Source organism: Triturus cristatus, chromosome 5_2 (genome assembly GCF_964204655.1).
Source record: "Triturus cristatus chromosome 5_2, aTriCri1.1, whole genome shotgun sequence".
NCBI classification, from domain to species: domain Eukaryota; kingdom Metazoa; phylum Chordata; class Amphibia; order Caudata; family Salamandridae; genus Triturus; species Triturus cristatus.
This window is the reverse complement of record NC_140588.1, coordinates 541,257,926-541,278,139: the sequence shown is the minus strand read 5'-3', so window position 1 is coordinate 541,278,139 and position 20,214 is coordinate 541,257,926. Positions and strand designations below refer to the sequence as shown.

Genomic DNA, 20,214 nt, shown 5'->3' with positions numbered 1-20,214 from the left:
GCCCACTTACTCCAGAAGAAATTGGATTTCCCGAGAGCAGGAACACATTTTATCCACACTCTTCTCTACATAGATAATGTGGTCCTGTTAGCAATCAGTCTTCAGAAAGTCTTGGATGCCTTTGTAGCATTGATGTCATCGCTAGACTTGAAGATTAACCACCAGAAGTCTTTTATAATGGTTTCTGGCCGTAAAACAATTAAACACCTTGGGGCAGATTTATGTTCCCTGGCGCATCCCTACAAATCAGCATGGATGCGCCAGGGAAGATGCGTCACGCAAGTTTGCCCTTGCGCCACCGCAGATGCGCCACATTTACAATGCGGTGCATCGTGGTGCAAGGACAAGCAGATACGTGACGCATCTGCCGGCGTAAGGTTGGCGCAGTGCTGAAGTTGTGTCGCAAGCGCGACGCATCTCCAGCACCGTTCCAACCTACCCTATCCCTAACATGGTGCGTCAAGCCTTACGCCTGCTTCAAGCAGGCGCAGGGTTTTGACGCATCAGCGTTGGGAAAGTGACTCAGTGAAATCTTTAAGATTTCACTGAGTCACTTTTCAGGGGCGTTCCTGCGACGGAACGCCCCCCCCGAGTAGAAACGCCCACATGAAACCTGATGCAGGTTTCATGTGGCGCAGGGCTTTACACCGTGACGCATCTTCATAGATGCGTCACGATGTAAATGGGGCGCAACATGGTGCAGGGTTTACGCAGCCGCTGCGTCACAAAAGTGACGCAACGGCGGCGTAAAAGTGGTGCAAGTCTGATATAAATCTGCCCCAAAACCTTTTGTATTTAGGGAACCCCAGTCACCAAAGAAGAGAGTTCCTGTTACCAGGGACTCCCTTTTGACTCACAATTAAATTGGGACTCCCCGTTGGTGTTGAATGTGCAACAAACAAATAGAGCTATAGAAGCAATTTTTCGCTTTGCGGTGAAATTAGGCCAGTGAGGTAAATTATTACATTATATAAAGCTAAGTGCCTCTCAATTGCAACATACTGGGCTGGAGTGTGGGCGTATTGTGATTGCTCTAGACTTCAAATTGCAGAGAACAGCTTCCTTTAAAGAAATGTGATGATTCCACAGGGAGCAACAACCTTCTTTTGTCATTCGGAAGTGGAATTACACAATTTGTAGCGGACGCTCTGGGTTCAGCACCATTATTACTATTGTTAAAAATTTGACAAACGCCAGAAATCGAAGTTTCTAAATACATTCTGCGAGATAGTCTGGCCCTGGATAATGCTGAGTCCTTACTTTGGCATGGGTATGTTAAGTGTACTTTTAGTAGGTTGGGAGCAATAGAGCTTTTCAACGATGCTGCTCAGATTTCACCCTCTGCTAGAGCCCAGATAAAGTCGGCATTTCTTTAACAGATGCAGCTTAAGAGTAGTCAACGAGCTGCTCCGCATACCACTCTGGCAAATTATCATGCCATAACACTTAGTCATGAGATGAAATTTTACCTTTTTTTATATAGAAAACACCCAATATAAGTTTTATTGCATTTTCTTTTAGTCTTTCCACGGCACGGGGGATGGTTTGAGAATCTCCCCTGCTGCCCCTGTAGCACACATTTCTAGATAAAGCGCATTGCACTTTTTGCTATTTTGTGCACTTTATAAATCATTATAATAATTTTTACTTCTACTGCTGCGTTTGTGCAGTTGTAATTCACATCAGGAAAGTTTAAAATATTTTTGTAATCTTTATTCGGCAGAGATTTGCCATGCTGTTATTAGTTTTATTAGAGGGTCACTTACCATTAGGAAAAAATACTGTTAATTGGGCTGGATTGCAGGGCAGGCTTTGGGTTATTCTAATGTTGTGATGCACTTTTCTGATGAATTACTTTTTATTTGTTTATTTTATTAAATAAATGGCATGTGTTATATGTTTGTGTTTTGTTCTTTTATGGCTTTTTAAACAGAATAACATTTTATGATTAACTGACAAATCTAGATAATTAAGTTAAAAAAACAAATTTCCTATTTCTGGACCATGGGGGTCCTTAAGAAGACCCCTATCTACAGACAACCTAATGTGTCAAAACACACAGCATCGACAATACTATAACAAGAAAGAGGATATAAAAACAACTTGTATGCACATATATCTGCTGACTGCAGCCCTCTGTGCACTTCACCCCTGCTAACCAGTGGTAAGGTGCCTGCCTCCCCTGTTTAAAACTGTAATATGGGTATAACCCTAACTGGCATATTTACCTTAGCCATTAGCCCTTAGTATATGGTACCGAAGTGTATCCAGGGCCTGTAAGCTAAATGTCACAGGTGGACTATAGCATCCATTGTGCCTTCCACTACAGTAACAGTGTAAACATGACTGTAGGCCTACCCTCTGTAGCCTGGCTCTACAGTTCGAAACTGCAAATTCGGCCTGTAGAAAATATCCCTTTTGGCAGGAACAAACCTTCTTGTTAAGCATTAATAAGTCACCCCTAATTAGGCCATCCTGCAGGGGCAGGGTGCAAGGTATTGGGACATGTGACAGTTGAATGTTGAACATGTCCTTAAAGTGAAAAGGACTCAAAAGCTATTGTTACAGTAATAGGGTTGGCTGTTCTATAGGAAATCCTTGGAATACAATATTACATTTAATAATCCTATCTCTGGCTGGGAAACAGATACAAAATTCATTCTTTGACTGTTTGAAATACATATTATAAGGCCACTTTGGTGATTAAAAAGATTGTGGTATCGCTTGAGGAGGCTACCTACCTTCCTCAAATAATACCCCAGTTTCTTACATAGCCCTCGAAAAAACTGATTTATGACTACAAACGTTGGACTAATCACAGTCCCTTGGAATAAAAATAACTGTAATCAGAGTGAGGATCTGTTTTCATTTATAAGGGTCCATGATAGTTGTTTTGATATAATTTTGCTGTATTTTTCCCTATGTGAGATATGTCCACCGTCTATGTGGGTATGTCACACCAATTATGTGTGTGGGATATGCACAAACACAATTGTATACTTTATTTCAAGATGAAAAACTTATTTGCATATAAAAACTACCAAATTAAAAAACTTAGTCCTCATGTAAAAAAACTGTAGGTACTGATGTAGCTGCTCAAATAAAAAATTACCAGGTTTGCAGGTTTGCAGCAATGTAAGATACTGGGCCCTGATTGTAACAGGTGGGATATTTAATCTCTGGTGCTCTGAGGACAAATCTTGGCACTCTGTGCTGTGGATCCTCAACGTGGGATTTAAGTTCTACTTCTTAGCACTTGACTGAGTACTGAGAAAGAGTAGTCCGTGGCTTACTCGGGGGAGATGCTGCTGTCTACAGCAGTGGTTCATAACCTTTTCACTTCTGTAGATCTCCACTGATTCCATACTGGAATATGGGAACCATCATTAACACACCTCAGCCTAAGCAATTTCTATTATTTGAACCTCAAATCACTACACCAAAATGTAGAAACAAGTATGCAACAAACCCATACACACACCATGAAATATTCTATTTGATTCACTAACTAATATAGACAAATCATTTTAAAGGAAAGGTTTGATGTATCTAAATGTTGTTTTTAATTCTAATAGACAAAGTGTTATGCTAGACTCTAGAATATCACTTGGTCTTTTTGGCTCCTAATGTTTTCTTTTTGTCTGAGCTTTAATTGAGGCACCCATCATTCATACTATATTCTGTTTGCTGTACTTGCAGATTCCATTTTCAAATTCCTTCACATTTAAAGAGCATTTAAAGATTTAAAATTTTCAATGTTCCTCCTGTATTTATATATGAACATACTTTATTACACACACTGCTGAAAAAACATTAACAAATATTTACAAGATGGTGACGACATTAGGGTTGTGAACAGATTAATAAATTAATGAAGGAAATGGTTATAAAGCACAAGAGCAGCTCCACATATGGTGCCCTGACACTAAAATACTGCAGGTAAACCAGAAAATATGGGAAGCTGAGAAGTGTGGGAATGCTGAATGGTAGGAATTTTGTGGTCCTCCATAAATTCCTGAACTTTCCTCAAATTGTTCTGGGAAGTTGAGATTCAAAAGGCTGGGTAATAAGTTCTCCAGATATCTTCTGCAATCATTGTCCTCTATATCTTCAGGTACATTAAAGATTCTCTGATTATACTGTCTATATCAATGTTTCAAATCCAATGAAAGCATAGTCATAGGGTGAATATTGATTGTGAGAGGAAGCATTAGGTCTATTTTAGCTTTGTTTTCTTGTATTTTTCTTCCATTGCCAGTAATGTTAATTGATAAACCTGCCATATCTATGAAAATATTTTTTATCTCTGTGACTACATTATCCAAGTTAGATCTAACAGCCTATAACTCTTCCAAAAGGGTAGATAAGGATAGTTCAGCTAAGTCAACACGTTTGGATTTAAGTGGTAATGGAGAAATGTTTTTTTACGTGTATTAGTATTTACACTGACATGTTTGTCTTCCATGTTGATATATTTAAGAAATAGCAAGCCAATATATATAATGATATAGAAAGAATATTGAAGGAACTCAAACCAATGGAGGTTGCAGATGCAGCAGCTGAAACCAGCTGTGGGAAGATTCTAGGCCCCAAGCAGCACCTTTTCCTGGTGTGAGCTTCGTCTTTACTGACAGGAGTTTCACACACTGGAACAGAGGAGCCTCGTGCAGGTCCCAGCTGGTTTAGCAGGCCCAAATTACCAGACATCACAAAGCAAAATGGAAACTACATGTAGCCCTAGGACACAGCAGGCCAAAAAGGTAGGGCGGGAGTGATAATAGCCCTCAAACTAGCGCAAAAGATCATTCATAATGTGGGCACTGTGGAGACTATCGGGAAGCAAACATCTTGCTTCGCGCAACTGATTTCCTAGTTCTATTTTGCTTTTTGTGAAAGCAATCGCTCACCTTTATTGCCTAGCCAGACGGAGGAATTTGTTGGACATTTCAAGTTACAAGACTGATTGTAATGTTAGAGCAGGTTTGGAAATCTGTCTCAAAAGCCAAATTTGTACCTTTGCAATCGTATGTGAGACATTAAACAAATATGTTAGGTCAATGAAGTGAAAAATGTATTTATACTTACATATAATATGTGGGATACAACCCTTCAAAATACCAGCAGTGCTTTTTTGCCTCCGAAAACTGAAATGAGAAGAACAGAAGGAAAATTTGTAATGTACCATAGTTGTGCTTGCTTAGATCATTTATAGATTGTTTCATGGTATCTTTCCAGCTGACAGAAACAAATGAATCAATGCGGTTGTATGTCAGAATACCATGTTCAAATATATTGTCTGACATAAATGTTGTGTCGTAAATGTTGTCTACAAAACTATAATCCCATTGGGTGTAAGTTTTCTCTCATTATCTCAAAAGGGATAATAGATGTCAAATTATATTTATGCCAGATGATAATCTGACTGTGCCATTTTGGTAGCATAAAATACCCCAGAACGGTAGTCCTAAAAATTGTTGCTTTTACTTGAATGGGTAAAGGAGTACTGACTACATGAACATCAGAAGCATTTATTTTGCTGAATCCTTACAAAACTCATGGTATGTTCTATGACATCAATAATATCATCAGCTATGATAACTAAAATGGCATCATTGATGATGTTCCTCTGCATGTCAAGGGCAAAAGTTATAATTACAATTGTTAACTGTGACTGGTGAATTTCAGTGTTTTTTTTATTTTGAAATTTTATGATATAACTGATATTTTCATAGAACTATAATGTCACTTTAACCTTTGTTTCTTTCAGTGAATATAGATAAGATTGAAATATAGAGAGATAGATAGATAGACAGACAGGCAGACATACAGACTTATGTTCTAAGAGCTCTCCAAAACTTTCTCTTCCAGGTCAGTAAAACATTCTGACAGACTAAAGGATGTAATTCAACACCAGCAGCAGTCTGTCAGTTAACTCCATTTTGATCAACTGCAACTTCCCACACAGTTTTAATGGGCAACTAGAGTACTAACATTCCATGTTCATGACAGGTGTGGCAAACCTGAATGACATCTTGGTTGAATCAAAGTTATGCTCTGCTCAAAATTCCTAGGGGGAATAGCACGGGGAAAACATGTTCGAGGGCCCCCTATTTTCTTCTGAACCTTCCCAGAAAGGAGCTGAGTTGGATGAACCTTTTTTTAGGAAAACTGTCAGTAAGATTAATCAAACTGTGCCAAAGTTCTTAGCAAATCAAAAAACCCATTACCTATGGAATCCAGGTATAGATAGATAGATAGATAGATAGATAGATAGATAGATAGATAGATAGATAGATAGATAGATAGATAGATAGATAGATAGATAGATAGATAGATAGATAGATAGATAGAAAGACAGACAGACAGACAGACAGACAGACAGACAGACAGACAGACAGACAGACAGACAGACAGACAGACAGATAGATGAACTATCCCATATTGCACTTTTTTCTTTCACATTATACCTTTGCTATTTCAATGTTTTTCGAAGAAAAATCAATTTTTAGAATGAATGTTTTCAATTTCTTTACAATGTACATTGCATTTAAAATTAGAATTACAATTCACATTGTTGATAAAACAGATTTTAAATATAAGCACATTATCTCAAAATATTGGCTGACATATCTGCAGTCTCAGGCAAACAATGAATACTGAATGAATGATGCTCAAATGCTAAAGAGTATTAAAATCAGTTAAGATACCATGTCATATAAAAACTACTTAACAGGTAACAAGGGTAATAGAGTAATATGGCCCTATATTGCCCTCTCGGGGTTCATATGAAATTCTGAATTGTGGTTTGTAAATGCCACCTCAGAATGCCTCAATTACAATATAGGGACATATTACACAGTTACTGATTATGTTTCATATATGTATAGCACATCCATTATAGTTAGGTTAGAATGTAGGGCTATAGTTTCCATAGGAAGAGATTATGTTGTTATGCTAATAACTTCCATGCTGTGGCAAACCTGTACAAAAGATTCCAAATAAAGTTAATCAACCTTGGCTCTTTCATGGAAAGTTGTGCGCTGATTCGTCAAGGAGTGGCCATGAAAAAGAGGTATTTCCAAAAGTGTGATTTCCAATGGCAATTTCCATTGGAGACTTTCACTACTGATACAAAAAAATGGATGAACGGAATTAAACCATACTTAGAACAAAGTTTGAGGTTTACTTAGAAGTGTGCTTGTTGCGAGTTGGTGTGAATCTATTCAGCCATTTTCGAGAAATCAGAATTTAAAGAGGAGCGGAGTTAGGCATGTGGGGGGTTACAAAGCTAGGCATATTTGGGCAAGTAGTGAATGTCCAGCTATGCTCTGATTGGCCAATTTAAAAGGTATCAGTCTATTCTGATTGGCTGGCCACAACATGAACAATATGTTGTGGCGGACGTTACCGCACTCGAACATGGTTCCTGCATCTTGAAAATTAATTAAAAAAGATATACATAAGGAGGCAGAGTTAGCACACAATGAACCAAGGAGAATAAAGGGGGGATTGGCCCCAAGTGGACCACCCTATGATTGGTTAGCCACAACATGGACAACATGTTGTGGCAGCCATTACAAAATTTGAGTTTATGGTCTCCATTGAAAATTAAATACATTGTGGTAAAATTCCTTTTTTGAGGGTTACAAAAATGGAACTCACATGAAGGGTGAATACAAATTTTGGTGACAATATAAATCATTTGTTGGAGGTGTTTAGCAATGTTGGTGAGTTCTCAGGTGATTTCACCCTGTGAAAAATGGTCACTGTCTGTTGGGATTTGATGAACCATGTTTGATAAATAACTGGTTTCTCTCATGATTTTCTCATAGAAATTATGGAAGGTGTTCCAGAAGCTATAATAAAAGCACACTGTCTAAAAATTCACAATATCTTCATCAGCTATGTGTGAATATCGTCTATTTTCTGAGTAAAACATGGTTCCACCAGAAGCAGCAGTCTGTCAGATGATTCCCCAGTGTTATACTGTAGCTTCCCACATTGTTCTCATAACTAACTACTGTCATAGCATTCGTCGTTATGACAAAAGTGCGATACACGTGATATCATCTCAATGGAAATAAACCTGTAAAACTCCCTAATAATCACCTGCAGCTGCACCACATAGTTCTAATGATGAAGTAGAGTACTAACATTCTGTATTTATGACAAATGTGTGACACACCTGAATGCCATCTTGATGGAATCAAAGTTATACAACTTGAAACATTTCTTTTAGAAATGAAAGAAATGTGGAGGTCATTTATTTTTTTTAAGAAATGATGGTTAGTGACCCAGAAAGCTTAAATGAGGACTTATGTTCTAAGATTTCTCAAATATGTTTCTCTTTCAGGTCAGTAAAACATTCTGACAGACTAAAGCATGTAATTCAACGCCAGCAGCAGTCTGTCAGTTAACTCCCTTTTGATCAACTGCAACTTCCCTCACAGTTCTAATGGGCAACTAGAGTACTAACATTCCATGTTCATGACAGGTGTGGCAAACCTGAATGGCATCTTGGTTGAATCAAAGTTATGCTCTGCTCAAAATTCCTAGGGGGAATAGCACGGGAAAAACATGTTCTGGGGCCCCCTTTTCTCTCCTGAAACTTCCCAGAATGGAGCTGAGTTGGATGAACTTTTTTTTAGGAAAACTTTCAGTAAGATTAATCGAACTGTGCCAAAGTTCTTAGCAAATCAAAAAAAACATTACCTATGGAATCCAGTTCTATATATACATATACATATACATATACATATTATATTATATTATATTATATCATATCATATCATATCATATCATATTATATTATATTATATTATATTATATTATATTATATTATATTATATTATATTATATTATAATAACAAAAGGTTAAAGTGACCTTAAACTTAGGTGCTAAGACATTACTTTGTGTTAAACAAAAACAGAATTCCCTGAACAACTCAAAGGTTAGAGCAACGTTATAGTTAGGTATTGGAATGACACACAAACTGGTGTGAAAAATACAAATAAACCCACTGAGATATTCCAGTTATAGTTTAGTGAACTAACTATATCTTGCACCCCTTTCATGCACTGCTTCTGATCTCACATATTACATCACTCATAGCATGCTTAATGACATCACTGATTATATTTAAATAACAACATGGTTAAAACGACTACTGAGATCCACCAATTATTCTGACAGTGTGCTATAGGTTTTGTGAATCAGGAGTTACACAACAACATATAAACACATTAAACAATTTATATATATGCTAAAAATACATTTATATGTGGGTGTATGTATATATGTGTGTGTATGTTCACTGAAAAAATAAAGGTTGAAAAGACATTATAGTTAGATTTGGTAATAAAATTTTACTTTACGTTAAAAAAACACAGAAATATGCAATATGCTGAAAAAAATGATTATGAGCTGTTAGATTTAGGTAAGATACTTGATCTTCAATAACATTATATGAAAGTCAGAAATATGTTTTGTAGGTCTGATATGACCGTTTCTAAGCAGTTTTGCACCTTTGTGTGCTGTTTACAGCTTTCTGGCATTCACTATACTTTATGCTGTTTACAGCTTTCTGGAATTCACTATATCTTTCACTAAATAATGGAGTGATGTCCACAGACCTGGAAGAAAGTGTTCTTACAGTGGAAAATGTAGACATGCCAACCTCCTGACTTAAGATTGTGGGTCAAGTGAAGTTAAGGGTAATCCCATTAAGGTGTTCAGGGAACTGAGCATAAATGTAGTGTGTTGAATTACTTCAAGGCTACAAATCCTATAGGATAGTGTTACAGTGATTGTAGGATGTCATCAGTGATGTTATCAATGAAGTCATTTGAGATGTTGCCAGTGATGTTTTCAGTGAGGTAATTTGAGATGTCATCAGTGATGTCTTCAATGATGTCATTTAACATGTCATGAGTGATGTAATATGTGAGGTTATAAGCAGTGAATCGGAGTGGCTCAAATGGAGGTTAGCTCAGTATACTATAGCCCTAACTATATCATCACTATAACCTTTCTTTTTTTCAGTGAATTTTAAATGGGTCTTTTAAACATAAGTAGGATATTATTACCATGACAAACTATAATGTTACTTTAATCTTACATTTTTTCAGTGAGTTTCTAGGGTTTGTTTAACATAGAGCAAGATCTTATTACCAAACCATAAAAACAACTGTTGACATTCTTCGGAGCCTGACTTTGTGGGAACTATGGGACTCATAGTGCTGAAAGAGGTTCCGACTACACCTAGCTGCTACTCCTTGAAGAAGATTGCCCCTATCTCTTTAGCGCAATATGCCCATGCCCTTAGTACATGCAACCGAGAGTCCTAGAATGATGAATGCCCCCTCACATTTCCATTTCCAACAGAGCTGCAATCAACCCCCCCAAACCAGTTGCTAAACTTGTCCATTCAGGTGGCTAGCTGTTGAAAAAAAGGCCAAATTAATTCCTCTGTTAAAAATGCCTTTGGTCGACAAATCCAATCTGTACAGCGGATCCAGCGGATCCAGCGGATCCAGGACTCCTTCCTTGTGTTGGATCCTGAGGTATCAGGTCGGGCGGAGAATGCCGCTGCTACCCGACTGAACGCCGGTGTGGCCTTGGCAGCTTTCCCTCCTCTCTCGCTGACAGCTTCATTTGACCTGATGGTGGGACTGAAGTCAGGTTCCCCTCGGGATGCCTGCCCCGCAAAATTCCTGGCTAAAATGGCAGCTGTCATTAATCCACTTGTGAACCCCCTGTTGAACTGTTCTCTTGCACAGGGTGTGGTTCCCCAGTCCTGGAAGCAGGCAATGATTATTCCCCTGCTTAAAAAGCCGGGTCTGGATGTGGAGGTGTTAGCGAATTATAGACCTATTTCGCTTCTGCCGGCTTTGGCGAAGGTCATTGAAAAGCACGTGCATAAGGTGCTTGCCGATTACTTGGAGGCCCACGACCTACTGCACCCTACCCAGTCGGGTTTTCGCGCCAATCTTAGCACCGAAACAGCCCTCCTGGAAGTCTCGGAGGCGATAAAGGAGGTGTTGGATTCGGGTGGGAGAGCGATGCTGGTGATGTTAGACCTGTCGGCGGCCTTTGACACCGTCCCTCATGAGGGTCTGCTTGCTAGACTCTCAGAGATTGGTCTTCGAGGGACGGTGCTCCAGTGGTTTCGATCTTTCCTAGCAGGCCGTCGACAATCGGTCTGGGCTTCTGCTTGCTCCGCCGAGATGTCGCCATTGGGTGTCGGAGTTCCTCAGGGCTCTGTCCTGAGCCCAACTCTATTTAATATCTTCATGACCCCTCTGGCGGCCCTGGCGGAGTCTTTCGGGGCCCAGACCATCTCTTACGCTGATGACACCCAGCTCCTTTTTACCTGTGAGAGGGGTGCAGACTTCGATGGAGGTAGGATCCAGGGTTGTCTTGAGGCTGTGTTTCAGTGGTTCCATCATAACAGCCTCAAGTGCAACTCGGATAAATCCGAGGTCCTCTTCTTTGGGTGCAGCTCGGACCCGGATTGGAAAGTGTGGTGGCCTGAGAACATGTTTCCACCAGCAAGTTCGTCCCAGGTAGCGAAAAACCTTGGGATTAAGATCGACAATGGCCTCGCACTACGCTCGCAGGTAATCGGTCTCACAGGGACCTGCTTTGGCTTACTCCGGATGCTCCGCAAGTTCCTTCCCTTGTTATCGGAGGAACACAGGAAGATCACGGTGCAGGCGATGATAGGCTCGAGAATAGACTATTCCAACGTTCTCTATCTCGGCCTGCCAGAATACCTGCTTCAACGATTACAGGTTGTTCAGAATTCGGCAGCACGTGCTATTTTTGGACTATCTCGCCGTGCCAGAGCCTCGGGCCTTTTGGAGGCTCTGCACTGGCTTCCTGTCCGGAAGCGGATAGTTTTTAAATCTCTCACCCTGGCACACAAAGCCTTGCACACATCTGGAGCAAAATATCTTCAGAAAAGGCTGTCTTTTTATCGTCCTGCCAGATCGCTTAGGTCTGAAGCCTTGTTTTTTGCGGTAGTGCCCCGCGTGAAGAGAGCTCGCATTGGTGGCCGCTCCTTTAAATTTTTAGCGCCTCAGCTGTGGAATAAATTGCCTGTGTCCCTGCGCAGCACTACCAACCTGTTGGCCTTTAGGAAGGGGCTTAAAACTTGGCTTTTCACTTCTTAGTTTCAGGTCCTATCAGGTCTCTTCTCTTTCTGTTTCTGTTCATTTTTTCTGTTGTGTTTTGGGATTAGCGTGCAATTTAAAGCGTCGGGACACTCTTTCGAGTAGCCGCACGCTATACAAAAACCTGTTTAACATAACATAACATAACATAACAACTTCAGAACAATCTCTTTGCTGCTGGCCTTTGCCAAGATATTGGAGAAGCTTATTAACCAGCAACTCTCATTTTATTTTATAACAGAATAGGTTGCTACACCCTCCCAGTCAGTTTTCCACCCGGCTTCAGCACAGAGACCTTACTGGAGGTTGCTGACACCATTAAGCTAGTGGTGGATCGGGAAAACCAGGGGCCGTATTACATAAGGTGCCCCGGGGGCGCAACCGGTGTTTCCACCCGCTTTGTGCTCCCCTGGGGCACTTTGGTATTATAGAAGGGGGCGCAGATGCTTGTGCGTCCCCTTCGATAATACCGATAGCGCTGCCGCACTACAGACTCAGCACTATTAACAGAGGATGTTCCCTCATTTGCATTGGGGCGTCCCCTATGCAAATGAGGGAATTCCTTTGACTCTGCGCCCTTGCCATATTACAGTCGAAGGCGCAGAGTCAAAGAAGCCCTCAGGAGGTGCACTGACAGTGTGCCATCCACAAGGTGGTGCACTGTCAGTGTGCCAACTGAAAGTATCCCTCTTCGGGGGTAAAGGGGGTCCCAGGGACCACCTCAGACATTCCCTTGCAGGCGGGTGCAGTCACTGACTGCACCCGCCTGCAAGGGGATATTTAATCCCCTTTGAAATTGCAGCCAGGTGCTGCCTGTACTGTGAAAATGTGCTGCCCTAGGGCAGCGCGAGTTCGCAGCTGCCCCAGGGCAGCGCATTCACCATAATAGGGCACATTGGCATTGTTTGCGCCCAGCGCACCTTTTCAAAGATGCGCTGGGCGCAAATAATGTCAATACGTAATACGGCCTCAGGTGGCCCTGGTTCTGCTTGACCTATCCTGAGCTTTCAACACTGTCTCACATCCTATACTTTTAGAGCATGTAGGTGACATAGGTGTCTGTAGTCCTGCACTGGCATGCGTTTGCTGTTTCCTGGTAGGCAGACATCAATCCATTTGGATGGCTCCATTTCCCTCCGAAACAAAACCTCAAAGCAGTACAAAGCATAAAGTGTATTTGTAAAGTGCAGGTTCACTCAAGGGTATCTTGGCACTGAATAGCAGATGTTTACTGTTACCCAACTGAATAGTACTAATTTTCAACCTCAGCAGTATGAAATTCTGAGTGGACCAACCGGGATTTGAACTGGTGACAATGAGGGTAAACACAGGCCCCTACATGGGATGCATTAGCCACTAAGCCACCAGACCACCAGACCCGGCATACCTCTGTGGTTCGGGGTACCCCAAGGGTCTGCTTTGAGTCTCACACTATTCAATGTTTATATGACTCCACCAGTGGCCCTTGTAGAATCGTATGCCATACAAAAAGTTTTGTATGCAGATGATACACAACTACTCCTCACCTAGATAAAGAGGCCCCTAACAGGCTGAGAAATGTCAAGGCTTGCATCACAGCAGTGTTTCTGTGGACTATGCAAGCAACTTCCAATGCAATGCTGGAAAAATGGAAATCTTGCTGTTCGGGAATCCTCATCCTAACTGGAACAATGACATCTGGCCTAGTGGGGTCCCACCTCCACCTGCCCCTAACACAGTGGCCCACAATCTAGGAGTAAAATTTGATAACACCGTAACCTGTGCACCCCAGGTAACTAGTGCAGTCAGCTCCTGTTTCCGACTACTAAAGAGTATAAAAAAGTTTCTCTACCTTCTCCCTCTACTGCAGAAGAAAAAGGTGATACAGGCCCTGATCACCTCATGGTTAGTTTGTGCCAATTCACTCTATTAGTGTCTTCCAGTCTTTCTTCTGAAGAGACTACAGCTGTTTCAAAATGCCGCAGCAAGACTTCAAGGAGGGTCCACATCCTCCCTTTCCTGAAAGAACTTCACTGGTGTCCAATTAAGGAACGAGCGAGGTTCAAATGTTTAGAATTGACACATTGAGCTTTTCAGCAATCTGGCCCACAGTACCTGTCTAAACTAATCACCCATTACCATCCGTCCCGGTCACTCAGCTCCTCCAGTTCTTTGTTGGTAGTGATTTCCAAATTCAGAAGGAAAAAATGGGGCCCTATATCATACTCTCACCTTTGGGCCAGGAACTGGAATCCCCTACCACAGCAGCTCTGGGCCACAGTGGATATTTAGGCCTTCAAGCGCCTTCTTAAAACCTGGCCCTTTGGACTCACATTATGAACCCAGGCCAGTTAGTTTCAGTCTTGCTATTAGCACGTGGATACTCATTGAGTAGCTGTTGTGCTTTAATAGATAGATAGATAGATAGATAGATAGATAGATAGATAGATAGATAGATAGATAGATAGATAGATAGATAGATAGATAGATAGATAGATAGATAGATAGATAGATAGATAGATAGATAGATAGATAGATAGATAGATAGATAGATAGATAGATAGATAGATAGATAGATAGATAGATAGATAGATAGAGTTAGAAATGGGATTTCTGGTTGGCTGAGGCTTGCGCCAAAGCCAGGCAGATACCACCACTTTAGTCAGGGTAAGGGGGAAACACACTGTAGATAACCCCTGCTCACCCCCTTGGTAGCTTGGCACGAGCAGACAGGCTTATCCCCAAGGCATTGTGTAAAGTATTTGCACTAACACGCACAGTAACACAGTGAAACACCACAAATGTACGCCACACAGGTTGTTATAAAAATATAAATATTTTTATCTATTTTAGGGCAGATCAAAATGACATAGATCCAAAATACACAATAAAAGTGGTTTCGACAACAAATATCCTCTTGTAGTGTTCTCTGTTTTTTTTAAACGTGTAGAAAAAGTTCCTTTTGCAAAAGCGCACTGCTGATGTTAAAAATACTTGTGGGCTCCGTAAGGCTGTGAGCCCTCCTTTCTAGCGTGTGGAAATTCTAACAATGGTGCTTGTATCAATGACCGCCCTGCTGTACTTGTAGCACAGAGTGCGCTACCTGGGCGTGCTCGCTTTCACCTTTGGGAAATCATTTCGCTTCTTTTCTGTACCGGGCCGGCGGCGGTGAACCCACTGCACATACAGCAATCTGGGGCAAAGTAGACACCCCGCTGGTCCTCAGCGGTGCACTAGTCAGCACAGAGCGTGAGAGGCACGATCCTGGGGCAGGTCACGCTTGAGGCAGAGCAGACCTCACGACAGGCCCCAGCTATGTGCCGATGAGCACACCGAGTACAATTTCACACAGGCAGCTTCACAATGGCACAGGCTGAGCACAGAGACACGCACACAGTGTTGATTAAACCGGCTTTTTCTGGTAGACTTTTGTGTTCCTGAGTTTTAACAGGAGGCCAGCTCTCTTCAGGCCCTTGGAGACTCTCAGGACACAGCACACAGCAAAGTCCTTGGTTTTCAAGCAGGGGTGAGACACAGCACACAACAAAGTCCCTAGTCCTTACTCTTAGTATATTCAGCAAACTGCAGGTCAGCCCCAGGACACACAGCAAGGGCAGTCTTCCTTTCTAGTCTCTTCAGTTGATCTCCTTGGGCAGAGGTTCCTCTTGATTGTAGAATTCTAATTTTACTGGGGTTTCAGCTCTTACTTTAATACCCCAAACGTCTTTGTTCTTACATGTGTGAGGGGTTCAGGATCCAGCCCAAACCAGTTCTGGGTGCCCTCTGCCAGGGCATGTCTTCTTCCTTTGTGAGTGTGGGCCAGGGCTATTAGGCGCACCGCAGGAGGTGGAGCCAGCATTGTGGAAGGCAGGCACAGCCCTATTCAGACCCAGGTGCAACTCCTCCCACCACTCCAAATGCAGATACGTCTATTCAGCCTAGTGCTGACTCACCCAGCCTCCTGAAGCTACCCCCAGCCCCTGTCACTCACAAACCAGACAGTCAATACACAAACAGGCAGAGGCACACAGAAAGGTTGAACAGGAAAACAGCCACTTTCTAAAAGTGTTATTTTCAAACATGGAATTTAAAAACCCTCTTTCCTAAAAGATGCGTTATCAAATTCTGAGTTCAGGGATACCAGACTTCAGCTTCCCATCTTGCTCCTATAGGGAGATATGCAGGTACACATGGGACACAGCATTCCCCATTCTATCCTATGGGCAAGATGGCCGTTCAATAGTGAAAAACGTAATTGGCAGTATTTCACTATCAGGACATGTCATCCACACTAGAACATGTCCTACCTTTCACATACACTGCACCCTGCCCAGGGGGGTACCTTGGGCCTACCATAGGGTTGTCCAATGTGTAAGAAAAGGGAAGGGTCAGGCCTGGCAAGTAGATACACTGGCCAGGACAACATGGCAGTTCACAGACTGCGCAAAGGCACTGCGGTGGCAGGCCTGAGACACCATTTTAGGGCTACTCAGGTGGGTGGCACAATCAGTGCTGCAGGCCCACTAGTAGCATTTGAATTACCAGCCCTGGCACACTCAGTGCACTTTACTAGGGACCTACTGGTAAAACAAATATGCCAATCATGGATAACCAATCACAATAACAGTTTACAGAGAGAGCATATGCACTTTAGCACTGATCAGCAGTGGTAAAGTGCCCAGAGTTCTATAGCCAATAACCACAGGTCAGGAAAAATAAGGGAGGAAGAGGAAAAAAGTTTGGGGATAACCCTGCAAAAAGGGCCATTTCCAACAGATAGATAGATAGATAGATAGATAGATAGATAGATAGATAGATAGATAGATAGATAGATAGATAGATAGATAGATAGATAGATAGATAGATAGATAGATAGATAGATAGATAGATAGATAGATACTTAACTATAACATTACTTTACCCTTTGATTTCTTCAGTGACTATTTGCTATTTTTTTTATTATATTCACCCAACTCCCACACTAATCATTGCTTTGGCCATGCGGCGCAGGGGGTTGGACACAGGGCCTGGCCAGTGGATAGGCACTGCACGGAATCCACTGCTAGCAGCCAGCACTCAGGCATGCACAACCTAAGGCAGGGAGTTGGCTGCAGGGCATGGCCTGTGATCTGGCTCATGGTACTTTAGGGTCAAAAGGGAAAAAAAACCCTCACGACCTATCAGATCATTGTATTTTTGAAATTTGTGGTACAGCACAGATATCACTTAAAGAATGAATGAATAAGGTGCTCCAACAAAAGCGTCTTGGCACTCGTTGCTGGGAAGCAAGGACCTAAAAGTGAAAGCTTAATAAATACAAAAAGGAAGATGGGGCAACATTGGAGGAGGGTCATATTTCTTTGAAAAGGTGGGTCTTCAGTTATGCGTTAAAAAAGGCCTCTGACGAAATGCTTCGCTGATGGTTGGGCATGAAATTCCAGAGCTATGAGGCCATGAAGGATAAAGCCTGGCCTCCTGCTCTTGAGTCTATATGTTGAAGTTTTTTTAATCTTGTTTTGGATGTAGGAAGGAGCAGTTTGATGCAAGGCCCTCAACATAAATAAGAGAGTTTTTAATTATATTCCTTGATTGACAGGTAGCCAATGAAGGGTTCTCAGACCCATGTGAATTGAGTGGCGGGGTGGTATGTTCAACCCCAGACGGGCAGCAGCATTCTGCACCCTCTGAAGTCTGTTTATCAGCTCCTGAGGAGTGCCAAGGAGCAGGACATTCGCATAGTCTAGTCTTGATGAGATTAAGGCATGGATGGTGCTCTTCTGAGTATTTTCTGGTAGAAATGTGCGAGTCTTTCTCAGGGATTTCAGTAGGGCAAAGCACACTCCGGCAGTGATCTTAACTTCAGGCTTAAAAGAAAGGGAGGAGTCTATCTTAACTCCCAGGATTTTTGCAACTGCCTGGGGTGCTGGAAGTTTGCCCAATTCAGATGGCCAAATCCCGATAAAGTCCAGTGTGGATGAAGTGCCAAAAAACAAGATCTCAGATATGTCCAAATTTAGACAAAGACAGCTCTTGTGCATCCATTTCACCACTGACAAAATGCAACCCTGGCAGTTGGCTGTAACACAGTGAATGAAGGTGAGCATAAACTATGTGTCATCAACATACAACACCATAACGAATCCCAATAATTGTATAATGGAGGAAAGGGGGCATACAGATGTTGATAAGAGTAGGGCTGAAGGCCAATTCCTGTGGGACACCACAGTTGCTCCCCTTGAATTCCGAAGTAAAAGGGGATGAAAACACTTCTTGTTTTCTGCCAGAGAGGAAAGATTCTATCTGGCTCCAGGCAGTGCCTACTATGCAAGCTTCATCTAGCTGTTGTAGAAGGATGTCATGAGGCACAGTATCGAAGGTGGCAGATAGGTCAAGTAACACTATTATAGATTTTTTCCCATGTCCAGCATAGTTTTAATGAAATCAGTAACCTCTATACAGGCTGCTTCTGGCTAAAAACCACCCAAAAGCAGGGGGTGCAAAAGGTTATTGTACTCCATAGAAATCCTTCTGTGAAAACAGGGTATGTTGCCGACTGGATGTTTCTCTAAAATGTATACGGAAGGTTCCTATAAATTATCGAGTATAAAGATGGCACCTCTTTTTATGTTACAGTGGACCTTAAGACACACTGATGGGACAGGATGTTGTGTCTTTTAGTGTGCGCTTACAATTGTCTGCCCTTTTAAAAAATTATGGAAGCAGGGAGGTGGAGTGTGAATGGGTGAAATTTATAAGGTGAATGGGTGGAATGTATAAGGCCCTTCAGGTTAAGGCTGGCTTTAGTGAACAGAGGTAGACATTTGGCAGGTGTTCAGAGATGAGTGGAAGGCTCCCTGGATGATGAAGGAGTTAACAATAGACAGGATGTGTTTGACGTCCTTGTTGATGAGTTTGCTCAAGACGGAGCATGAGAGGTTATAGTGATCATGATAGGCTGCTAAAAGTATTGTGAATATGTTGTTGTGATCCATACGTTTTAGCTGTTGGACGAGGGTATAAAATGCTGTTTCATGTGGGGGGCAGGGTGGTCTTGAATTTTGTGCATGTTCTCAAGTAATAACTTGAGTGATTTGGGAGATAAGGTATTGCTTCAATACACTTTTTGTTTCTTTAATAATGCTCCACTTTTATATTTTTGATTTACAGTGATGGTTTAGTTGGGTGTGACTTCAGTAAGTCCTGTGAGTGCTCTTTTTGCTGTAAATGATTTGAATGATTTTTTAGGCATTCTGTCACATAAATGTTGAGAAATGTATTCAAAGGGCATTTAAGATGGCTTGCAAATCTGAAAATGTCTTTGCCTGCAGTTTTATTTGAAAAATATTAGGGCCCAGATGTACGACCGCATGAATTTGTGCATCGCAATTTGCGCCAAATAGCGAGTCACTAAAATCGATGTACGTACTCAACTGGTCCCCTATTTGCTCGCAAATGACTTGATTCGCAATTTTGCAAGGAGGCAAATTGCGACTCTCTAAGTGCGCGCAGATAGCATTCACAGTAGAACAGCCAGTTTAGCGTGCCCAAATAGCGTACACAGCAGAAAAAGTCAGTTTGCATGTGCAAATCGCATCCGCGATTTAAAAAAAAAAAGCATAAACACTTCCTGGTAGAGCAGAAGGACCCCAAAGCAGGAAGTGATGTCCCTGGAGAATCCTGAACCAAATTGACAGCACATGGTAAGGTGCAGCAGCACAGTCCAACACTGCAAGCCAGCTAACCAAAGAAAACTAAGATGTGCAGCAAGTCCAGAGAGAAGGCAAGGAAGGAGCGGCTGCACAGACACAAATTCTCAAGAAGGAACTGGACATACTAATTGAAGAATGCTGCAACAACCACGAGCAGCTGTTTGCGAGGTCATCACATACTGTCCCAGAGTCTGAGAAACGGAAAATCTGGAGAGAGATGCAGCTGTGTATAAATGCCCTGGGTGTGGCTGACCGGTCCCTGGACAACCCAAAGAAAAGGTGGTATGACCTGCGCTCCAGGGCCAGGGAGAGAGTGGCAACACGGCTGCATGAAGTACAGGGAACAGAAGGA

The 20,214-nt window shown here is 41.9% G+C and overlaps 1 protein-coding gene across 1 annotated transcript in view; it reads right to left on the bottom strand.

Moving 5' to 3' along the window:
• The window catches only part of VOPP1 (VOPP1 WW domain binding protein), a 438,410-nt gene that overhangs the window by 158,220 nt on the left and 259,976 nt on the right, over positions 1 to 20,214 (bottom strand). Inside the window, exon 2 of the mRNA XM_085607625.1 lies at positions 5,086 to 5,144. Within this exon, the coding sequence (XP_085463751.1) occupies positions 5,086 to 5,144 (59 nt within the window). The remainder of the gene's footprint in view (positions 1 to 5,085; positions 5,145 to 20,214) is intronic.